At 34.3% G+C, this 20,178-nt stretch overlaps 2 protein-coding genes across 4 annotated transcripts; one reads left to right on the plus strand and one right to left on the minus strand.

The window, feature by feature from the left end:
* Nucleotides 1-52: 52 nt before the first annotated feature.
* Nucleotides 53-3,329, plus strand: LOC123192367. Of its 3 annotated transcripts, none has more exons than XM_044604897.1 (7): nt 53-213; nt 566-607; nt 745-805; nt 1,342-1,382; nt 1,702-1,761; nt 1,856-1,954; nt 3,119-3,329. In XM_044604897.1, the coding sequence occupies exons 1-6, from the start codon at nt 148-150 to the stop codon at nt 1,919-1,921; spliced, it is 336 nt and encodes a 111-aa protein (XP_044460832.1). In that variant the 5' UTR covers nt 53-147; the 3' UTR covers nt 1,922-1,954; nt 3,119-3,329. The 3 variants fall into 3 exon arrangements, with proteins under 3 accessions (XP_044460832.1, XP_044460833.1, XP_044460831.1); XM_044604898.1 differs by lacking the exon at nt 3,119-3,329 and adding an exon at nt 2,058-2,309; XM_044604896.1 differs by lacking the exon at nt 3,119-3,329 and having other exon boundaries at nt 1,856-2,309.
* A 151-nt stretch (nt 3,330-3,480) lies between these two features.
* On the minus strand, nt 3,481-16,301 carry LOC123193083 (probable lysine-specific demethylase ELF6). The gene is made up of 7 exons (XM_044605869.1): nt 14,748-16,301; nt 14,267-14,345; nt 13,996-14,063; nt 12,685-12,835; nt 7,349-7,917; nt 6,639-6,836; nt 3,481-6,438 (listed from the first exon to the last, which is right to left on the minus strand). The coding sequence occupies exons 1-7, from the start codon at nt 15,922-15,924 to the stop codon at nt 3,824-3,826; spliced, it is 4,857 nt and encodes a 1,618-aa protein (XP_044461804.1). The 5' UTR covers nt 15,925-16,301; the 3' UTR covers nt 3,481-3,823.
* Between the last annotated feature and the right edge of the window lie 3,877 nt (nt 16,302-20,178).

The following is a 20,178-nucleotide window of genomic DNA, read 5'->3' on the forward strand; positions in this document are numbered from 1 at the left end:
CATAGTTTTTAAAGTCTGAAGGTAAACTATATTATTCAGGTAGAATTAGGGTGGGACACGGTATTTCTCCCTGTTCTTAAAGGCTTTTTTGGTTCCAAGTAAAATATACGTGATGTGAATGAAAGACAAACGAGCAGCTAGCTAGCTATGGATGAAACTGAATTTCGACGCCTTCTGGATCTTTTCCCCGTTGTTCGATCTCGCGATTACGAAGTAAATCGATCTCTATAATTTCTATGTGTAATTCTTGTTACTAAGATCGCACAACTCTTCTTCTCCTTTATTATTGTAGCAAGTTCATCCCTTCCGCATCCAACAGACCCAATCCATTTTTTTATTATCATTTTTTTAAATGTCCAGTTGGTAGGTTTTAGTGCTCTGAGGAAAGAGAGCTATGACACTAAGTTTATTCTTTGCGGTTTTATTTGTTTTTATTTTAACATATCTTCAACTCTTTGGAGTTTTGATCCTGAAGAAAATTCGGAAAATTTTGCTTTTGAGATTTGTTTATCTTCGCTGCTGCTTGTGTTTTTCCAGCTTTTGAAATGCCCTTCTTTGATTTCAGGCTGAGTCGGATACTTCAAGACAATTAATTTCGTTCTCACAGGTTTCATTACTGGAACTGCTCCATAGTGCCTTTATTTATTTATTTTTGTTGTTGTTGTTAGTAACTTTTTTCTGCAGTATACTATGCCTCTGAGTGTATGTTTTGCTCTGGCTTAAGTTAATTTGACATTTGGACAGAAACTAAATGAGTGGCAAGATGCTTGGGACGAAGAAGATAAAAAGCAGATGGAGAGTCGAGGTATGTTGTTTCAGGCTATCTATTTCACGAGATGGATTTCCTGCTTTTTTTCTAGACGACTATGATGAGGTTTTAGACATGCTTTGCATATGGATGGCTATCATTCTGACAGATTTTGTATTTGTTGTCCGCGAAGACGTTACACCCTATAAACTCTCTGCTCAATCACCTGTTAATGTACAACCAAAATTCACCAACTGCTTTTATTTATGAGGCTACCCACGAAGTGACATTGTGGAAGTCTTCACTTTTTGGATATGTTACATAAGGATATGGTTTATGTTGTTTTTGTGATACAAAGTGGAATATTAAAATAAAACCACCCCAGCCTGCCTGCTCTAGATTTTTGTTGCTTCATGCTCTTTTTCTTTTCTTTTTCTCTTTTAAAGTTAATTTTTCTCTTCAAATATGATGGAAGTTAACAGAATGGGTGGACACGGTATAGATGTAATTCTATCTTTTAAGTTGCCTTGGTTTTATGCTGATAATTGGTGCTAGTATCAGATTGATTTTTCTCTAATGGATCTGTTTTGCAGATGCATTTTGGCAGAAGCTAAAACTGGCAGCCAGGAGGAAGGTATACCTTGCTTGTTAGAACATCTTCTTAAGTGCAATTTAATTACATTTTGATGTCTTATGACAATCTAGCAGATCCAAGGCATTTTAGCTCATGTTTACAGTTTGCCTATCAAGTCTAAGACAATGTTTATCTACTATTTCCATTCACTGAATCTGAGATTACCATTGGATGAGTGATGGAAATAAATTATTCTTTTTTACAATGTTTATAAGTCTGTCTTCTTTTGTGATACAAGCTTCTTTTAAGTTTATAGAAATTTGTAGTTAATGTCTTACTTATGGTGAAAACTGATTGCTGCTGGTGATGTGGTTTATAGGTAAGTGCTGCAGATGCAGAAAAGTTTTGCCAGGCTTTTGAACAACTTCACAAGAAACTTGTATGTGTAATGTACTACATAATCCTTGCATCATACAACAGCCTTCCTATGTTACTAGAGCAATGCAATTCCTAATTTTTTCAATTTTTTCCAGGTCTATGGACTAAATTTGGATGCTGCTAGGAGCTTTATCAACTCATCAAAAAGTTTGGAGGAATAGCTTTTTCCTGTTCTTTCAGATTTTCTAAACAAGGTTGCTGATAATTTTTCAGATATTGAATTGCAATATTTGTCCAGTTTTGCTTTCCATGATTTTTATTTGCTGAAGTATAATTACTGCATGTCAATCTCCCTAGGCAGGACATCTCTAGATCCCTTGTGCTTCCCATTGTTATTCTTGAAGCTATTGAGGGGATCTTGAATCTTATGGTTGAGATGAAGTAGCATTATAATCTTGTTTACTTGCCCAGTAAGATCTTCATACAAGTACACTTAGATTCAAGAATCCTTACATATGTAGTTAGGTTTCACTACAACCATTTCTTTACCTTCAATTTATTTGAAATTTGAATAAAAGAAGCAAATTGAAAAAAGCCTTGTTTGTTGCATTTGCAATTTGTTTACTGAAATGCTCTAGCTTGTTGATTTCTGCGCTTGCTCTCTCAAGAATATCAAAACAGCATTCTCAAGTCCAACAACAGGTTTTAAATGTATTATAGAACACTAATATTCAGTCACAAGAATGCCCAAGACTTTGACAATGCCAAGGGCAGTTTCAAGTTAGCTTTGATTGAAGTTCAATATTCTCCATCAGTCAGGTCAAGGAACCATTGAATAGGGTTATAACATATATGCCAAGCATTTAAACTACTACATTAACATTGGCATCCTTTTTACCTGTTTCTGTATCTTTATTTGGTAGAGACAGCAAGGGGCTATTACTCAATAATGGCATTATCATCTAAATGGAAATTATGATCCCTTGTAAACATTAATAAATCACTCTAAATATAAGTGTTTTTAAAATTGAATCAGCTAATTCAACCGATTATATTGTGAACTAGTTTATAATTTAGTTTTGTTTTACAGTCTGATCTGATTTATATATAAGTATTGATTGATTTGAAATTGTTAAATTTGATAAACTTGTTTGGTTTTTTTTTTAATCTATGTAATAATGTGTCAATTATTTAATTAATATATTTAAAATTATGTTTTATATATTTTATATTTCAAAAAAGTGAGGAATGTTTGATATTATTTAACAAATAAATAATAATTTAGAAATAGGTTAAATCAATTGCTTATCTGATTGAATCAATCGAAGGCCATTAATCCAGTTTTAAAAACATAATTTCTTCTTAACCCTTTAATCTACTCTACCCTAAATCCATAAAACTTCCCATGATTTTTCCAGGAGATGAAAGAGTGAGAGGGCTCGGGTGCTGAGGTTTGTAAGGCAGCGTCCGCCATTTGCTGATTGGAAATGGAGTAATGGACGAATGAGTTCAGCTACACGAAACATATTGTTTTCCCTTTTTAATGTTGAATTTATATTTGTATTCTAGACTTTATTTTACTTTTTCTCAAATATCTTTTATGAAATAAAATTTAGAATTTACTATAAATGATCTGCAATTTTAAATTTAAATGAAAAAAAAATGTATGATTAAGTTATCTGGACTACGCAAAAACTGTGAAAGTAATATTCAAGACAAGACATCATTGTTGACACGTTAGCAATATTGCAATTGACTCAAATCAAACCCCTCTTGAATCAGTCTAAGAATGAACCAATTTTGTCACATTCTGATCAAATACAAGGATCATGAACCTTAGGTGAAATCAGTAGTCCCTCCTCAATTGTACAAAATGCAGGCCTAAGACCCCCATCTAAAAAAACAGCATCAAAAGTTTCGGAAAGATCAATAATCAAATAAGACTTTTTCAACTATCATTGCATTCAATGAATTGAAGAATGCTCACCTACACCAAGGATCAGCCTAATCCTAAATCTATATCTGACCAGATAATCAAGTTTATAGTACAAATTCTGAAGGCCAATACGGCCCCATATCAATATATTACAAAAACCCGCTTGATTACTAGCCTTTGGGCAGATTCAGGTGGATATGTTATCATAATGTCCTGTTTTCCGCCTATGTCGGCTGATATCAGATACAAACCTGAAAGAAAGGCCACAGCCCTCAGCCTTGCACTTGTATGGCCGCTCACCCGTGTGCACCCTTATATGCTCAGTCCTAGCCCATGCCCACTTGAATGACATGGAACAACCCTTCCATGGGCATTTAAGAGGCCGGTCATCATCATGAACACGTTGATGAATTATTGCATATTTATGAGAACTGAATCTCTTCCCGCATCCTTCATGTGGGCACCGATTCTGTTTGTGCAAAGTCAACTCCGTCTTTGTCTCAAAACTCATGCGGCAGCCATCTAAGTCACACCTGTAATGTTTCTTTATGGAAAACTTTTTCTTCTCAGGAACAGAAGCATTTACTGGTTTCTGCATTTTCTTTACTGCTGGATTTTCATTGGTTATGTGGCTGATCTCAACCTCACTTCTGCTCACTGTATCTTTCCCAGCCCTTGGTCTCAACCCTTCACAAGGACTCCTGATAAACCCAGTGCAATTGGACTTGTTCTCTGTTAACTGCTCCACTTCACTCTTCCTTTTTCTTCCTTTACTCGCACTGGAACTGGGCTCTCCTGCAGTGGACTTGTTATTGAGCATTCTGGCATCTTTTGATGAAGAAACTTCTTTGTTAATGAGCACTTTTTCTGTAGAAGAGAACTCCCTGCGGGTTCTGTAGTACTTCTGAATCACAGAAGGAGCAGGTTGGTGTATCCATGTCAAAGAACTAGCTTTCAGTTCCTCATTAGTTGCATTTGTGGTCTGAGCAGGTTTTGCTAGTTCATCTGTTTCCACATTACCACTTGAGTTCTCTTCAGAATAGATCCCATCTGACGGATGTGAACATTCTCCTACTGTGGCAGGGATGAGATAATTTTCTTCTCTCTGCAAACTAGAAGTACAGACAAGTTCATCCACATTAGTTTCAATCCCAGACTGAATTTCTGGGTGTATTTCGGAGCCTAAGGTCACATCAGCACAGGTAGCTCCTAGTTTTCCAGAACATCGTTCCACTGAGTTTGAGGAAGGCTGCATCTGCATGATAGATCTTGTTACAAGTGCCTCCGTACTTGTAGTAAGGACATCATGCTCTAGAGCTTCTTTCTCTGCAGTCTTAATTTGACATGAGTCTGCAGCCATGCATTCCTTGGCTGAACTTTCAAGTGAGAGAGTGGTATGAACCGTCAGTGCAACCAAACCAGACATGTGTTCCTCACTAGTCCCCTTCACAATCTTAATTTCATCAAGCATGTTATCATCTAAAGGTGCTTGATTGCAAAAGTCTACATCAGCACATATGTATCTCTGATCTTCACAATTTTCTCTTGTTGAGGCAAGAGTGGGCTGACTCAGCTTATCATCACATGAAATGGATTCCTCATCATTGTTTCCATTTGTTGGCTGCATATCTTGTGTCCGTTCATCATTAGAAGTCACACAATTATGTACCTCACTTTTCATATAAAAATTATCAAGAATCTTGTCTTTCTCCGCATGAAAACTCTCGACAGATGGATGAGCAACATGTAAACTTGGTGAATTAGCTGGATAAGAGACCTCATTCATAGAGACATCCTTATCAGCCACTAGATTGTTCTGAGTTTCAGAAGCAAGATTACAAGTTTGATCGGTGATATTGATATTTTCCATGGTCCTATCATCAGCCGCATCAGTATGGCAGCTTGAACGGTTCTCTACATAAGAAATTTCCTTCTTCTCACTGATATAGTTAGTGTCCTTGATGTTTTGTTGGGTCTGATGACTATTGCAGATTGCAATATAACATGTTCCATCCCCCATATTCAATTCCTCCAAAGTTCCAGTCTCAATCTGCCCAATATTGTCAACCACTAAAGTCGCAACTGCAACTGAATCTGCAACTCGTGAAGGTGAGTAATTCAAGCTCATATCCCTAGTTGCATCAAGCACCTGAATTTCATGTAGCTCTTCAGAGTGCCCAAGGTGAGATAATCCATATCCAGCCAAAACACTACCAGTATTCCCAATGTTGTCTAGATTAATTTCAGAATTATTAGTATCATACCTATCCAGATCACCAGTAGCAGCTGAAACTTCTTCTGGGAAAAACATGTTAGGACATCCACGAACTCTACTCGCTTCTGGTTTTAAACGGAATTTCTTTCTTGAATATTGAATTATTTTTTGTTCTTTTTTAAAAACACCACCATCTAACTTTTCCCCCAACACTTCATCTGCTTTTATTTCCATGTTGCGGCATGTTTTGGATAGCTTAACTTTTGAGCGAGATTTTCTGGACTGCCATTTGATATTTAAAATATCTGAGCCGGAACTTTTTTCAGAAAACAAACCACCCAACGGCAATGCATGCTGAACTTGCTTAGATGGTGAATTCTTCCTGACCTTCACACAGTGCCGTAAGTTGACTCCCAGTTTAGAAGTCCAGTCCTCACTACATTCATCGTGTTCTTCATCATCAACAGCAAGATCAATCAACTGTAGATCTTCTTGGGAGGCACCATCTAAAGGAATGTCACTACAATTGAAAGGGGTACCAATCTCCTCAGCAATGGCCACAGCATGTGGTTTTATCTTCTGGTAGTCTACATATTCATTCAAATAAAAAGAAAAAAAACGTCATAAAATCAATTCGCAAACAGCAGTGCAGATCAGAAAACTACAAAAGGGTGCTATAATTGGAGAGTAGATAATGAGTCAGTAGAGTGCATAATGACTAACCAAGCAATGGAATGATATGACTGAAACAGCTAGAAATTTGAGGGTATCATAATGAATATCTCACCTGAGTGGCAAATGACCAGGATGTTTGCTCCACCTTTAGACCGCAATATCTCCTCAATTTGAACAGCATGCTCCAGGCAGAAAATCCGAGGCCGCAGATATTTACTAGAAGTATTCCATCTCTCATTGAACTTGGTTTTTGATGACAATGTCAGATCCTTTTGAAGCATAGAACTCTTAGGACCAGTAAAAAGATCCTCTGCAAATAAATGAATTGAAATGCAACACTTTTAAGCAATTTGGCAAGCCAGCAGGTGATAATGCAATCAATATTGCACCAATATATGAATGTGAAGACTATTTGAACATTAACACAAGCTTTCATAATATCACATAATATATACAAGTCAAATAAAGGATTATTAGAATGACGACAATAATTACTTCCTTTGGAAATATCACAATTAGTCCTCTTAAATTTAAATTGACCCAGAAATGGAAGTGGAATAGCAGAGGCACAAAAGACACCATGAGACCTATTATGTGGAAATGTTACAACTTGTTAAGGACCTTGAAACATTCTGTATGTCCTAAAACATCTTTTATACCATCCTATGTAATGATGCTAGCCAGGAAAATAAAATCCAAAATATCAAAATGACAACTTCCCTGTCACAAAAGTAATAATAACAATAATAAGGGAAGGGGAGGGGGTGAAAGGAGAAGAAGTTAGTGAAAATAACACAAAGTTACCAGACAAGAGACAAATACCTGAAACAGTGCTGTTAGTTCGATCAAGGATCATACAGGGATAACTGTTTTCAGGTTCTGAAACTCTTGGGCCTTCTTGAACCAAATCAGCAAGCAGAAGTTCCATTGATGCCCTCTCAGATGGTTGAACCACAGACATAAATGGATAACCCAGAATGCCACAAGCCACACATGCCAACGCCCCAGAATCAATTTGAAAATCAGATGATAAGTCATCATCATCCATATACAAATCATTCAGAGTTTCCATATATAAGTTCATCTCATCTAGGAGATTATTATGATTACTTTTTTTCTCAGAATCAATGACTGAAACAGTTACTCCAGGTGTTGAAGTGACAGCATCAGTTTTAGAGGGCAACTGAGACTCCTTACTAGAACACGGAAGTAAATCCGGGTTCCAAAGTACAGCGTGAGAAGTCAATTGTTGTCCCAGAAGAGCGGATAAACTGTTGTTTTCTTTTAACATATCTTCTATAAAAGCTTTCTTTACTAATAACTCTCTTTCTTCCTTTTGCCGATCTCTCAAGCGAGAGCTCCGAGCACCTGGTAGTAAGGATCTTGGCACCCTGGCATAAAAACCAATCCAGCACAAGAGATATGAGAAATAAATAATGATGTGTGGTCACTGACATCTTCACTAAGAAATAGACAGACAAAACAGAAAATTATTAAGGCCATTTAGGGGTGTGCACAGTCTGATTTGATCTAGTTTAGAAAAATTTTCAAACCAAAACTGATAAAAATGGTTTGAATAAATCTCAAATTAAACTAAACCATTTTGAGCTTCAAACCAAACCAAACTGAAAAATTGTGGTTTGGTCTAGTTTGGTTTACAATTTAGGCCTAAAAAAATGAGGTACAATATTATTTACGAAGGATGTGTTACCAATCACATTTTCAACATTCTATTTCTCTATCTATCTATGAAGTTTCTTGAATTTTAATCATCTTTAGTGTCAATACTATCTCAAGCTCAATATACCAAGAACTACAGATATGCATTGTTGTCTACATAATTAAAGGCATTTCTAATTTTAAATAAGTAAAGTGAAGTGCTCGTCAATGTACGTGACAGAAAACTTTGAATCTTGATTAGCAACGACACAATTTTTGTATTCAATTTTGATTAATATGGTGTTGCTCTATCAAATCATTAAATACACTTCAACAAATCGACTCCTTCTGTAATGTATAACTACTCCTTCCTAACAATGCACTTTGTTATTAATTATAAGGGTTTATTTTATAATATTAAAGTACTTCATTTTCGGTGCAAAATCCTATATAAGATACTCATTCTTCCTAACCGTGACTAAATATAGCAGCAACTATAAATAATGATAATAAGCAAACTAAAGTTAATCAACAATGCCCACGCATGTAGGAATCAATTTTGATCCAAAAACAAGCCAAACAAAATTATAGCTATCAATCATTCCAATATAACTTACAAATACATATTAATTGCATAAAATATATATATATATATATATATATATATATATATATATATATATATATATATATATATATATATATATATATATATATATATATATATATATATTAAAATACGGTTTATAATTTGGTTCAGATTGTAAACCACCCAAATTGCAACTCAAACTGCAGTCTGTTATATTCTTTTATTTTTTGAACCCAAACCAAACCACGAATTTCGAACATGTTTGGACTAGTGCCTATATGAATATTGGGAAGAAATTTATTGAATATTAATCAAAGTTATAACAGAATAGTTAAATAACTCAGACGTTGGGCCTAGATGGAAACGGAGGTTCTTCAACTTCCGTGATAGAGCTTCTCTGTTTACAATGCTTGGCCAAAAAATGGATAGATCTTCTCTACTAATCTACCTTGTATAAATAGATCATTTCTCCCCTTATTCAAGTCCATCTTCTGATCTAACGATAACATCTCCCTTATTCCAACCTATCTTCTAATTCAATTAGGTAAATCCCAATATATCCCTTATTTACCCTGATACACTACTTGCTTCCTAATTTAGATATCCTAATCAAATTAAGTAAATCCCAATAAATCCCTTAGTTACCCTTATTCATTACTTCCTAATTTAGATATTCTAATCTAATTAAGAAAATCCCTGAGTACTACTTGTTTCCTAATTTAGATATTCAAGACTAAATAGGTAAAGATTGATTACTAACAATAATTGGTGATCTAACAATTCCACCCCCATAGCAATAGCCTTGTCACGAAGGTTGAAGTTCGAAATTTTCTTCAGCTTTTCTTTTTCAACCACGTTTGTCTAATCATAATTTGCACTTTCTTTAACTGCATTCCCTTTTTTTTATTTTTGAGGCCTCACTCAGTTGTCCATTGCCTGCAGACTCACTTTCCTTATCATAAGCTTCTTCATATACAAAAAGCTTGAATTCTTCTTTAGCTTTAGTAAATCCAACTCTAGCCATGCCTTCCTCATAAAGGAGAGTTTCATCATTGATATCTGATATCTCATCTTCTTCTAGAGCTAGGGCCGATACTACTGCATGGTGACTCTGCCAAGCAGGATTTGCAAATTGGCATACTGAAAGATCTTTAAAGTTAATGCATTTCATCATGCAGTGGCTTTTTTAACTTGATCATTAATAGCTCGTGGTACAACACCTGTACTAAAATGAAACTCATCAACATTTTTTATGTCATCAGAATATGGAAGGTATAAATCATTGTATGAAAAAAAACAGTTTAATCATATTATTTCTTCCAATTATTCTTTCCTCAACTAATAATCTCATCTTCAGCATCAAGGGCGACCAAATGAGTATTAGATGGAGTGCCATAAAAGGCAACTATATACCACTAAACCTGTAACTTGGGTCTATGAAAGACCATAAAAATGTGAGTGCCACAAACCACCTCCTTGTCACTAGGGAAAAAAATGTTAGTGGCCTCAACTTGCGATAATCTTTTACGCAACTTAATGGTTTGAACCCAAGGAATGAATCTCCAATGGAAACTCTTTTAATCTTAGATAGCTCTGCAAAGGAAAATGTGATATTCTCATTTTTGTAAGAGAGATTCTTACATTAGTGCACTAGTACCAGCACAAATAAATGATCTTTTAATCTTTAAAGGGTGATTTATTGTAGAATAAATTTGTGTAATCACCCGCTTTTGCAGCTAATCTTTCATATCTTGCCATTCATGTCCTACTGAGGGTATGAATAAAGCAAGACTCCTCCCTTCCAATCTAATCAAATCATAATAAAAAATGAAAAACTGAATTCCTAGCCAGGCCTATTTAAGGGTAAAATCTCAATTGAGATACCAAGATCTTGGACTCCTTTAGCTTGTTGCAATGTGGTTCTTGTCATATTAGTTTCTGGAGCACCCTTAATACTCCTAGTGTCTTTTGCAAATGATTCTTGCATGGTTGGTGGGGTGTGTGTTGGTGTGGTGAATGTGGGGTAATGTGATTGCGATTGGGAGTGCAGTTTGGGCAGGTTGCTAGGGGAATTTAGGAGTGGTAGAATTGACAAGTTGACCAACATTAGTTGGGTGGGTAGGTTGAGTTTGTTGCAGTTTGGTGTGGGTCGTTGGCGGCGTGGTGTGTCAATGCATGGATAAAGTGTTACATTGAGGATTGTAGGGGTGAAATTGAGGTGTTGATTAAGCATAATTGGTTTTTTTTCCCTCCAATGGAGAGATGTGGTTGTTGTTTGAATAAGGTTGAGGTGTTCTGCGGCTGGTCAGGCTGTGGGTGCTCTGTTGGTGATTGAATGGTAGGTAATTTTAAGTGGTAGGTTGTGGGTGATTTGCGGTGTTTCTATTTTACTCTCACCTGACAATCTTTCTCTGGCCAAGGTAGCGTAGTTAGTTCCTTTTTGGTTATCTAACTTAATCATGGAAGCCAACATCTCTTTAAACCTATCGATGATGGAAAGCTCCCCTTCAATTGCATTGAATTGTTCGATTTGGGCATCTAGCTTTTGTTGCCACTTATCTCTCACTGTTGACATGTTTGTGGATTGCACTCTAATACCAATCGTTAGGACTCTATAATGCCTAAAATAAATATTGGGAAGAATTTTATTGATTATTAATCAAAGTTACAAAATAGTTAAATAACCTAGATGTTGCGCTTGGGTGGAAACAAGGTTCTTAACCATCAATAACAAAGCTTCTTTGTTTACAATGCTTAGCCAAAAAATGGATAAATATTCACTACCAATCTCCCCTATTTAAATAGAGAATCCCTCCAAGTCCATCTTTTAATCTACTGATAACATCTCCCTTATTCTAGCCTATCTTCTAATCTAATTATGTAAATCCCAACACATCCCTTAGTTACCCTTATTCACTGCTTGCTTCCTATTTAGATGTTCTAATCTAATTAATTAAACCCTGGTAAATCCTTAGTTACCCTTATTCACTACTTGCTTCCTAATTTAGATATTCTAATCTAATTAAGTAAATCCCGGTAAATCCCTTAGTTACCCTTATTCACTACTTGCTTCCTAATTTAGATATTCTAATCTAATTAAGTAAACCCTGGTAAATCCTTTAGTTACCCTTATTCACTACTTGCTTCCTAGTTTAGATATTCTAATATAATTAAGTAAATCCCTTAGCTACCCTTATTCACTACTCGTTTCTTAATTTAGATATTCAAGACTAGATAAGTAAATCTTGCTTATTAACAACAAATGGGGATCTAACAGAACAGTGCAATCGGGTTTTATGGTTTGAACCATTTTACAACATCCCTAGTGCCATTCAGATTTAACATAACCGTCTCCCTGTATACCATAATGTCCTGTATTGTAGATTAGTGCTCTCAACATAATTACCTCCATTCAGCCCAATCGTAGTACTTTATAAACTAAAATGTCTCTCAAGTGATCAAGATTGTTAGAACTGATACTAATAACAAATATGTCAGCCTTGACCAACATATAAGTCACAGATAAAAAATTCAAGAGATATGAGAAATATCAAATATGTGCATTCAAGCTACTTATGACAAGTGTTTCTGCCTGTGTAAGTCAATGATGATAAACACTGGTATTTTTACATCACTCATAACTTCAAGAAGGGTAATGTAATGCCAAACAATGTCTTAAAGCATTTTTGGGCTAAAATACCTTGTTTAGCCCAAATTCTACCGATGAACACAAATAAATCTTGAAGGAAACTTCAGAAGTCAAGACCAGATAGGACACTTTGACTTCATTATAATGACGGATGAACATGAGACCACAAATCATAAAGTGAAGTAGCAAGCAATGTTAACATAATAACTTCAGTCAACAGTCACTCACTTAGGGCCCCTAGAAAGTTTGAAAGAATCTGACCTTGAAACAAAAGACATGGTCAACAGGTACAGCAGCTGTTGATGGGAAAGCATAGGAAGATAATTCATGGCAGCTCTACGTACTGCAGCATCCTTAGCCACACTTAGCCACTGTGGAGTTCCAAAGTTAGCAGCTTCTCCACAATTAAAGCCTAGATCAAAGAGAGAACAGCTATAGCAATCAATCAAGTATGTAAAGATATGGTGAGGGAAAATAGAGGTTATAGGGAAATTACAGAGTAGCAGCTTCACAAGATTGTGTAGAAAACATTGCATTTAGCATTCCAAATTCTATGGGCAACGAAGAGATTTTCCAAACACAGTTATAGATTGACAACATATAGTGAACAGGACACTATATATAAACATGAAGGTAAAAAAGTACATCAGGTATCAAATAAATATATTTAAGATTGTTTATTTTCTAATAGCTATGGAAATTGAAGATCCACATGACATCTTCGAGTGCATCTTGTATAAACCTCAATAAAATTTTTTATCTACCCAATTTCTCAATTATTAATTGAAGACAGCATTAATGAGTAAATCTTCATAGAAGTAAAACATTGAGGCAATATTCTGCAGGAGATAGGCCAATCAAACAGCTTTTTTGACCTGTACTGCTAAATACCCATCAGTGAGAGTTCAGGAATAAGCTTGTGGCTTCTGAAGTATCAAGAAAGATCTAAGGTGTGATCATGCATATACGCCATCTCAAAATTGTATGTTGATGAAGAATTTGGCAGAAATGGTACACCTAGAGTTAAGAGTTTACTACCTTCATTGCTATCTTCAGTTTATCTAAAATGCACATTTTCAAGCAGCATCCCCCATAAATTAGGATAATTAAGGAAGTTAGCACATCCATGGGCCTATTAAAAATCCTCCTATAGCCAATTGGCCAAAAGTTAGCAAACCATACAACTTTCTCTTATAAATAGATATGATTAATAAAATTTCCTTGTAATTCTATCGCACACAATACTTTAAGATATCTCCTCGTCAAGCAGATAATTAGCTTGTTTTGGCATCTAAATAAAGAGCTAGGAATGAGGACACGTCTTGAGAATTTTAATTATGTCTTCTACATCATAGTCATCCAATATGCACAAGGATTTAAATTCTTTAGCTTTAAGATAATGTGATGTTCTAGAAGCCTTGGACTCTATCCAGATACTTGTAAAACTTGCATATTCAATTTTGTTCTCAATAATTAACATTTAATTTATTCATTACCAAATGCCAGTTAGAGGTAATAACAACAATAATGCGCAAAAAGTTATTGTAAATATAGAAACTGTAAAGCAATTACCGTGGCTGAATCCTACATGGTAAGCCCTTGGAAAAGTCACGACAAATTCACCAGGATTCTGAACTAACCTAAAGGCAAAACCAGAACATCATAAGTATAACTCCAACAAGTACTTTCAGCAGAAAACCCCAAAGGTCAGCACTATTTCCAAAAAACCAACTGAACCATATTTATGCATAGAATTCTTTTAATCTTTTCACTTTTCAAATATTAATAAGCCATCAATCAACAAAAATATGTAAATTAATTGAAAATTAAAAAAGGTACCCACCTACAACACGGAATGCCAGATGCAACAATTACTTCAGGTGAGAGTAGAGTTGTCTTCTCACCCAATAGAGTGAGAGCAGCTGAAAACAAAGGAAGCAAGATTTTAGCCAAAAAAGGATATAGAATAAATAATTCCAAATAATTTGAGATAGAAATGAAAAATTCCACTGAATCTCATATCTTAAATATGAGATGAGACTGGAGGATAAATTATAAAACCACTGAAATTTCTCAACCACCATAAACAGAAAACATTTAGGATCAGAAGTAATCACCCAACATGATTAGGCTCGTATATCAAATTCAATATTGTATCAACATATCAAATACATCAACAGGGTCATTACTACCCTGGGCAGTCATATCACACAATTCTATCCAAATACTTTAAAAAAAATTACTAGACCAAGAAACATCTGGTTATTATCCTTTGTCAAGCTTAAACTTTTGGAAATAAAATTCACAATGAAAATTTGACATACCTAAACAGTCAATATTACCACCATAGACCTCATTGCGAATAACCTCCTCAAAAGTAAATGCATAATCTCCCGGCACAGAATACCAAGTCTTTGGAGCACCAGTGTGAAGAAAATTCATGCTGTGAAGTTCATGATCTTCGACATGCCATGCAAACCAGCTAAACAACATACCAATATAAACCATGGGAGAAGTAACACCAGGGATATCATCTGGCATAAAACGAGTCAGTGAACCTGGTGAACGTGCAATCACTTGCAGATTCCACGGACTGTTTGCAAGCTTCCAACCCGCTGTCCCTTCCAAATCGTTACCACCATTTACAATCTTTCGTCTAGAAGATTGTGAATTTTCAGCCAATGAGATAGTTGCAGAATTTGTAGACAAACTGGATGTATCTAAACATTTACTAGCCTCATTATTAACAGAAGCATCTCTAATGTCATCATTATGAAAATTATTTACACTTCCTATTTCATTATTCTTGCAATCAGCTTTTCCTCTGTTACGATAAGATTTCCAAGATTTTACCTTTCTCCTCCGTCTATGAAAATACCGAAACTGACCCTCCGGTTCCCCAAAAGCTGACCCAGGCACATCATTTGCATACTCCACGTATATAGGTTTCTCCGAAGCTAGTTTCCAAAATAGTGCCTCTATAATCAATGGTGAAACCTCCTTTATCATACCCAATATACTACGAGCAAAACCCTTGGACTTTGACTCAAACTGTTCCAATGTATAAACCTCTCCACTTTGCCACACCTGCTTATGCACACTCAATTGTGGATTATCATTAATGACCCCTTTTGTTTTTTTCACACACTGTCCCAACTCCTGGTGTCTAGTTGTAAAAACTGCCCTAACCTCCCCATCATTGCCACTGTCACTAGAACCAACTTTCAACACATCACTCGCATTCAGGAAATTCCCATCAGAACCCAAGTCGGGGCACTTCAAGAGTGACTTATTTAAATTACCAAAAACATATTTTTTCCCAGGTTTTGACAATGGAGGGATAATTTTACATATGCCAAAAGCACTAGCTTCCTTCTCAATTCTGGATATATAAGCAATTGGGTCAGCAAATTCAGTATCAGTCGGTCGAAAGACGGGTGCTAATGGCAGCCCTTTTAGCCAAGTGGGCACTTCTACATTATTATGATTATTATTTCCCATCTAAACCAAACAAAGATTCACACCCACACGAACAACGTAACCACCAAAACAGCATAATCTTGGAACATTGCTAAGCCTATTGCCAAACTTACATCAAAACATCAAGTGGGTATTGAAAATGCAACCCCGGGACAAAAACTGAATATAAATTTCACAAGGGTTTGCTGTGTTATAAACCAGAAAATACCATAAGACACAAGAACTAACAATAACTAATAAATAACAGAACCTGGTAACCGCAAGAGACTTTTAAGATGGTTTTGTCTTCAAAAAGAACCGAAGGCCAAGAGAGAGACAGAGAGAGAGATTGTGTTTTGCATTTAGCTCACCTAGGTCTTGTCTCTTCAGTAACGTTCTTACAAGGCGCAAAATAGCAATCTATATGGAAAATACACTGGTATGCGCTGATATGATTCGGCGCACCGCTTTCATTGAACAGTTTGTGAGCCGTTGGATTTCGGTTCAGTATTGTCGGGGTGGATCGGCAAAAGTGTGGAATAAAAAAATAATAATAATTAGGTGACGCCAAATTATATTACAAAGATAAATATATATATATATATATGGATTTTGATAATTTAAATATTCACTTATAAATTAATATTTATTAAAATTTTATATTAAAGATAAAAATAAAATCATTATTTTATTTTTTATATTAAAAAATATATAATTTTATAATATTATTCTCTTAAATTTTAAAAAGTTATATTTCACTTTAATTTTAATTTTTAAAAAATGACATTTCACCTTAACAAATTTTTAAGGTGTTTTTCTCTCTAATGACAGCGATGACAATGATAGTAATAATGGTGATGACAACAATCACCATTATCCTCCTTTCTCTTTTAGCCATGATTAACAACATCTCACAACAGATGAAGAAACATCAACTAACAATAAATCAAAGATGAAGAAGGTTGGGTTAACTTCTCAAATCCATCAGGTTTTTCTAAACAAAACTTTTGTCATGCAATTTATTTTCGTCTGAAGCTAAATTGATGGAAAACGAAGTTAAGTTTCATCACATCGGTATTTCTTTTTTTATCATGAGACATTATCAACGATGGCAAAGAAAAAAAGGAGGAAAAAGTGATCATTATCGTCGTTGTCATTGTTGCTATTATCACAGAGAAAAAAACCTTAAGTTTTTGTAAGGGTAAAATATCATATTTTCAAAATCATGGTTGAAATGAAAAATCACTTTTTAACCGTTTAGGGATAAAAATGAAATAATATTTTATATTTTTAATATAAAATAATTATTTTATTTTTAATTTTAACAAAAATTATTTTTTAAGTAAATATTTAAATTTTTAAAACATTGCAAATATATTTTAAAAAATTGTTAAAACTCTGGTAAGGAAATAGTTCATTGGACTAATAATTACAATAAGGCACAGGTGGAGTAGGTATGCAAGTAGCTACATGCGCATGTTAACATTGAGATGTGTGTAATTTGTTGGAAAGATACTTTTAAGGTGAGATTTATCTCTTCAATCTTTTCTCAGGGTCTTCGCATTGCCGCGGCAGATTTTGACTTATATAATAATTATAAGATTAATTATTAAATTTAAAATTTTTACTATCAACTCAACTGGCAAAGAAAATAAGATTTAAATAAAGTTTTCCATAATTCAAAAACAAAAGCCTTCAAATTCTTTTAGGTTCTTATCATTATGTTTTTTTTTTTTTTATAAATCATTTATTTTTTTTAATAGTTGTAAATACTTGTTTATTAAAGACTTTTGGCCATATTTCTATATTAGACTAAGCAATGAAATCTTGAGGGCTTATCTTTGCTAGTTTGGTGTAGTTCCATTCTGGCCTTTTACTTTAATTATATTATTTATTTTGAGTATACAAATAAATATATTTAATATGTGTTATTAAATAATTAGATAATTTTAAATTAAAAATAAAATAACATCTAATTATATAACACTGTATAACATTACCTATATTATTATTTAGATTTCATAAATACAATGAATCAAAACCAACTTCCGGAGAAACCTTGAGCTGGACTCATGAATTCACTTATCCAATGCATTATCCATCTCATGGAAATGAAAGAAAAGTTATTGATTTAGGCCTAGAAAATTTTATGTCTCTTGTTTCATATAATCTCCTACGTAACCATCATCACCACTGTTTGGTCCTTCAGCTTGTTTATAGTAAAGTTAGCAACCAGCATCGTTTCCCTTGATTTCTGCTACGCATGTCTGCAAGCAATCTCTCACGCATTTTGGGGAAAATGCGCCACCAGCTTTCCCACAAGGCGTCACACCCAATGCCAAGAAAACCAATAACAAGCCATTGCCGCTTCTGCTTTTCATAGCTATTTGCCTTCTTGATGATCTCTTTTGTTTTTGTTGATGAGATGTATAATTCTGAGAGGCTGATTGTTTCTACATGGGGGTGGAAAGTATATATTTGGAAAGCATTAATTATAGAAGCTATTAGGATTTTGACATGTGCCTTAATTACAGTGATTAATGAATAAGTCAATTACTCTAATATTCGGATATTGTGATTTCTATAAATAATTTCCACAACGCAAAGTACTAGTTTCAGGCTTAAAGCAAATTTGATATTCTCTGTAAAAGTATCCCATTTTAACATAACAGAAAAAGTCATTTAAAGAGGCAACATCTTCAGGCACACAATGAGAAGGAAACAAGAAGAACAGCCAGATCAATTGAGCACGCATATGTTTCCAATTGCTTTCCATTTTGCAACTTCTGTTTTCAATCCACAATTATCTATTGATGTAGCAGCAGTAATTTTGCAATCCTAGTTTCATTCTCTTCAGTAGAACCATGTTTCTTGAACATGGAAAGGAAATTGTAATTTAGGGTTTATGATGGGGTGTTATGGAATCGTGATTCTTTTTATAGAATTTTGACTAAATAACTATTAAAACAAACATTTGCTTCTTTAGAATAATGGTTCATCATTTGAATCATTTATTGTCGTGGTATTATCAATATCATCTATTAATCAAATGTTAAGCAAATATTCCACTCTTTGGAACGATTATGAATTAACACTTTATTATTTATATTTTTAACTTAGACATAATTTCTTATAACCAACATTTACATCATACTTAATTAAATCATGAATGATCTAAATTACTAAAATAACCTTGATACACTCTTTTGGGTAATACAACCTTTCAACAAAACCACCTTTTTCATCCTCTAAACAAATTCAATACCTTTTAATCGTACTTCATCCTCCATAAACAATAACTTGATCTACTCACTTAACTAGGGCCGATAGGGAGGGGTCAAGTGGGGTCACTTAACCCCCCTTGACTCATTAAAAAAAATCTATATATATATATATATATATGCGCGCACACATTCACACACCATTTTAACACCTTATACCAGGTCATTTGGCTTTATTTATCGTGGATGACCTGGTAATGACCCCATTGGAATTGGAGATGCCCTAAAATAATGTAGTGACAACCATAGTGACTTAATTTAAGAAAGGGAAGTGATATTAGCAGCCCCAACCGTTGTTGAGTAGAGATTTTCAATGCATCCATAAATTTATGTGCCCGTTGTTTGCTCTAAAGATAATGCATAAATATTTGCCAACACCTGTGTGCTCACTCAAGTTCTTGCTTCACAGATGGAGATGAGATTTACAAGTTCAACAGAAACCAACAAAATTCAACATTTTATTATACCAATGTGCCATGTATTAAATGACAAAGATTATGAATTAGTGTTTCTTATTTAAATCTTCTCAGAAGATGTACTCGATCAACAGCTCGTATATTTAAATATATTTATTTATCAGTTGCCATAAATTAAATTCCATTATTAGTTAATTAGTTTCCCCATTTGGTGCCCATATTCAGGTTATATTGTAGCGTCACATACATGTATATATATATGTCTGATGTCTCTCTACAACTATCATCTGATGCTGCTTAGTTGTGTCACTAAACCATTTGTATGCACCCTAATTTAATTGAATAATGAAGAGATCAAAGCACTTGTAGGTACCGAACTATCATCTATATTTTATATTGAAGAGAGAAAAAATTTTAATATATGGCAAAACATGAATGGGAATTAACATATAAAATGGATTTGTTTATGTTATATAAGAATGAGAGAGAATTATAAAAATAAGAGAAATTTTTAAAGTGGTTTGACCCATATTTCCTGAAACTCAAAGCTTAAGCTTATTGAAAGTAAAGTCAGAAAAGGAACAACATATATTAGGATA

Source organism: Mangifera indica, chromosome 12 (genome assembly GCF_011075055.1).
Source record: "Mangifera indica cultivar Alphonso chromosome 12, CATAS_Mindica_2.1, whole genome shotgun sequence".
Taxonomy (NCBI): Eukaryota; Viridiplantae; Streptophyta; class Magnoliopsida; order Sapindales; family Anacardiaceae; genus Mangifera; species Mangifera indica.

Excerpts from the sequence above, each read along its gene's own strand:
- LOC123192367 (XM_044604897.1), top strand. The coding sequence starts at position 148 with ATGGATGAAACTGAATTTCGACGCCTTCTGGATCTTTTCCCCGTTGTT. Across the intron at positions 1,383-1,701 it reads AACTGGCAGCCAGGAGGAAG|GTAAGTGCTGCAGATGCAGA; the intron begins GTATACCTTGCT and ends TGTGGTTTATAG. Across the intron at positions 1,762-1,855 it reads AACAACTTCACAAGAAACTT|GTCTATGGACTAAATTTGGA; the intron begins GTATGTGTAATG and ends AATTTTTTCCAG.
- LOC123193083 (XM_044605869.1), bottom strand. The coding sequence starts at position 15,924 with ATGGGAAATAATAATCATAATAATGTAGAAGTGCCCACTTGGCTAAAA. Across the intron at positions 12,836-13,995 it reads CCATGTAGGATTCAGCCACG|GCTTTAATTGTGGAGAAGCT; the intron begins GTAATTGCTTTA and ends TCTTTGATCTAG. Across the intron at positions 7,918-12,684 it reads ACCATGTCTTTTGTTTCAAG|GGTGCCAAGATCCTTACTAC; the intron begins GTCAGATTCTTT and ends TTTTTATGCCAG.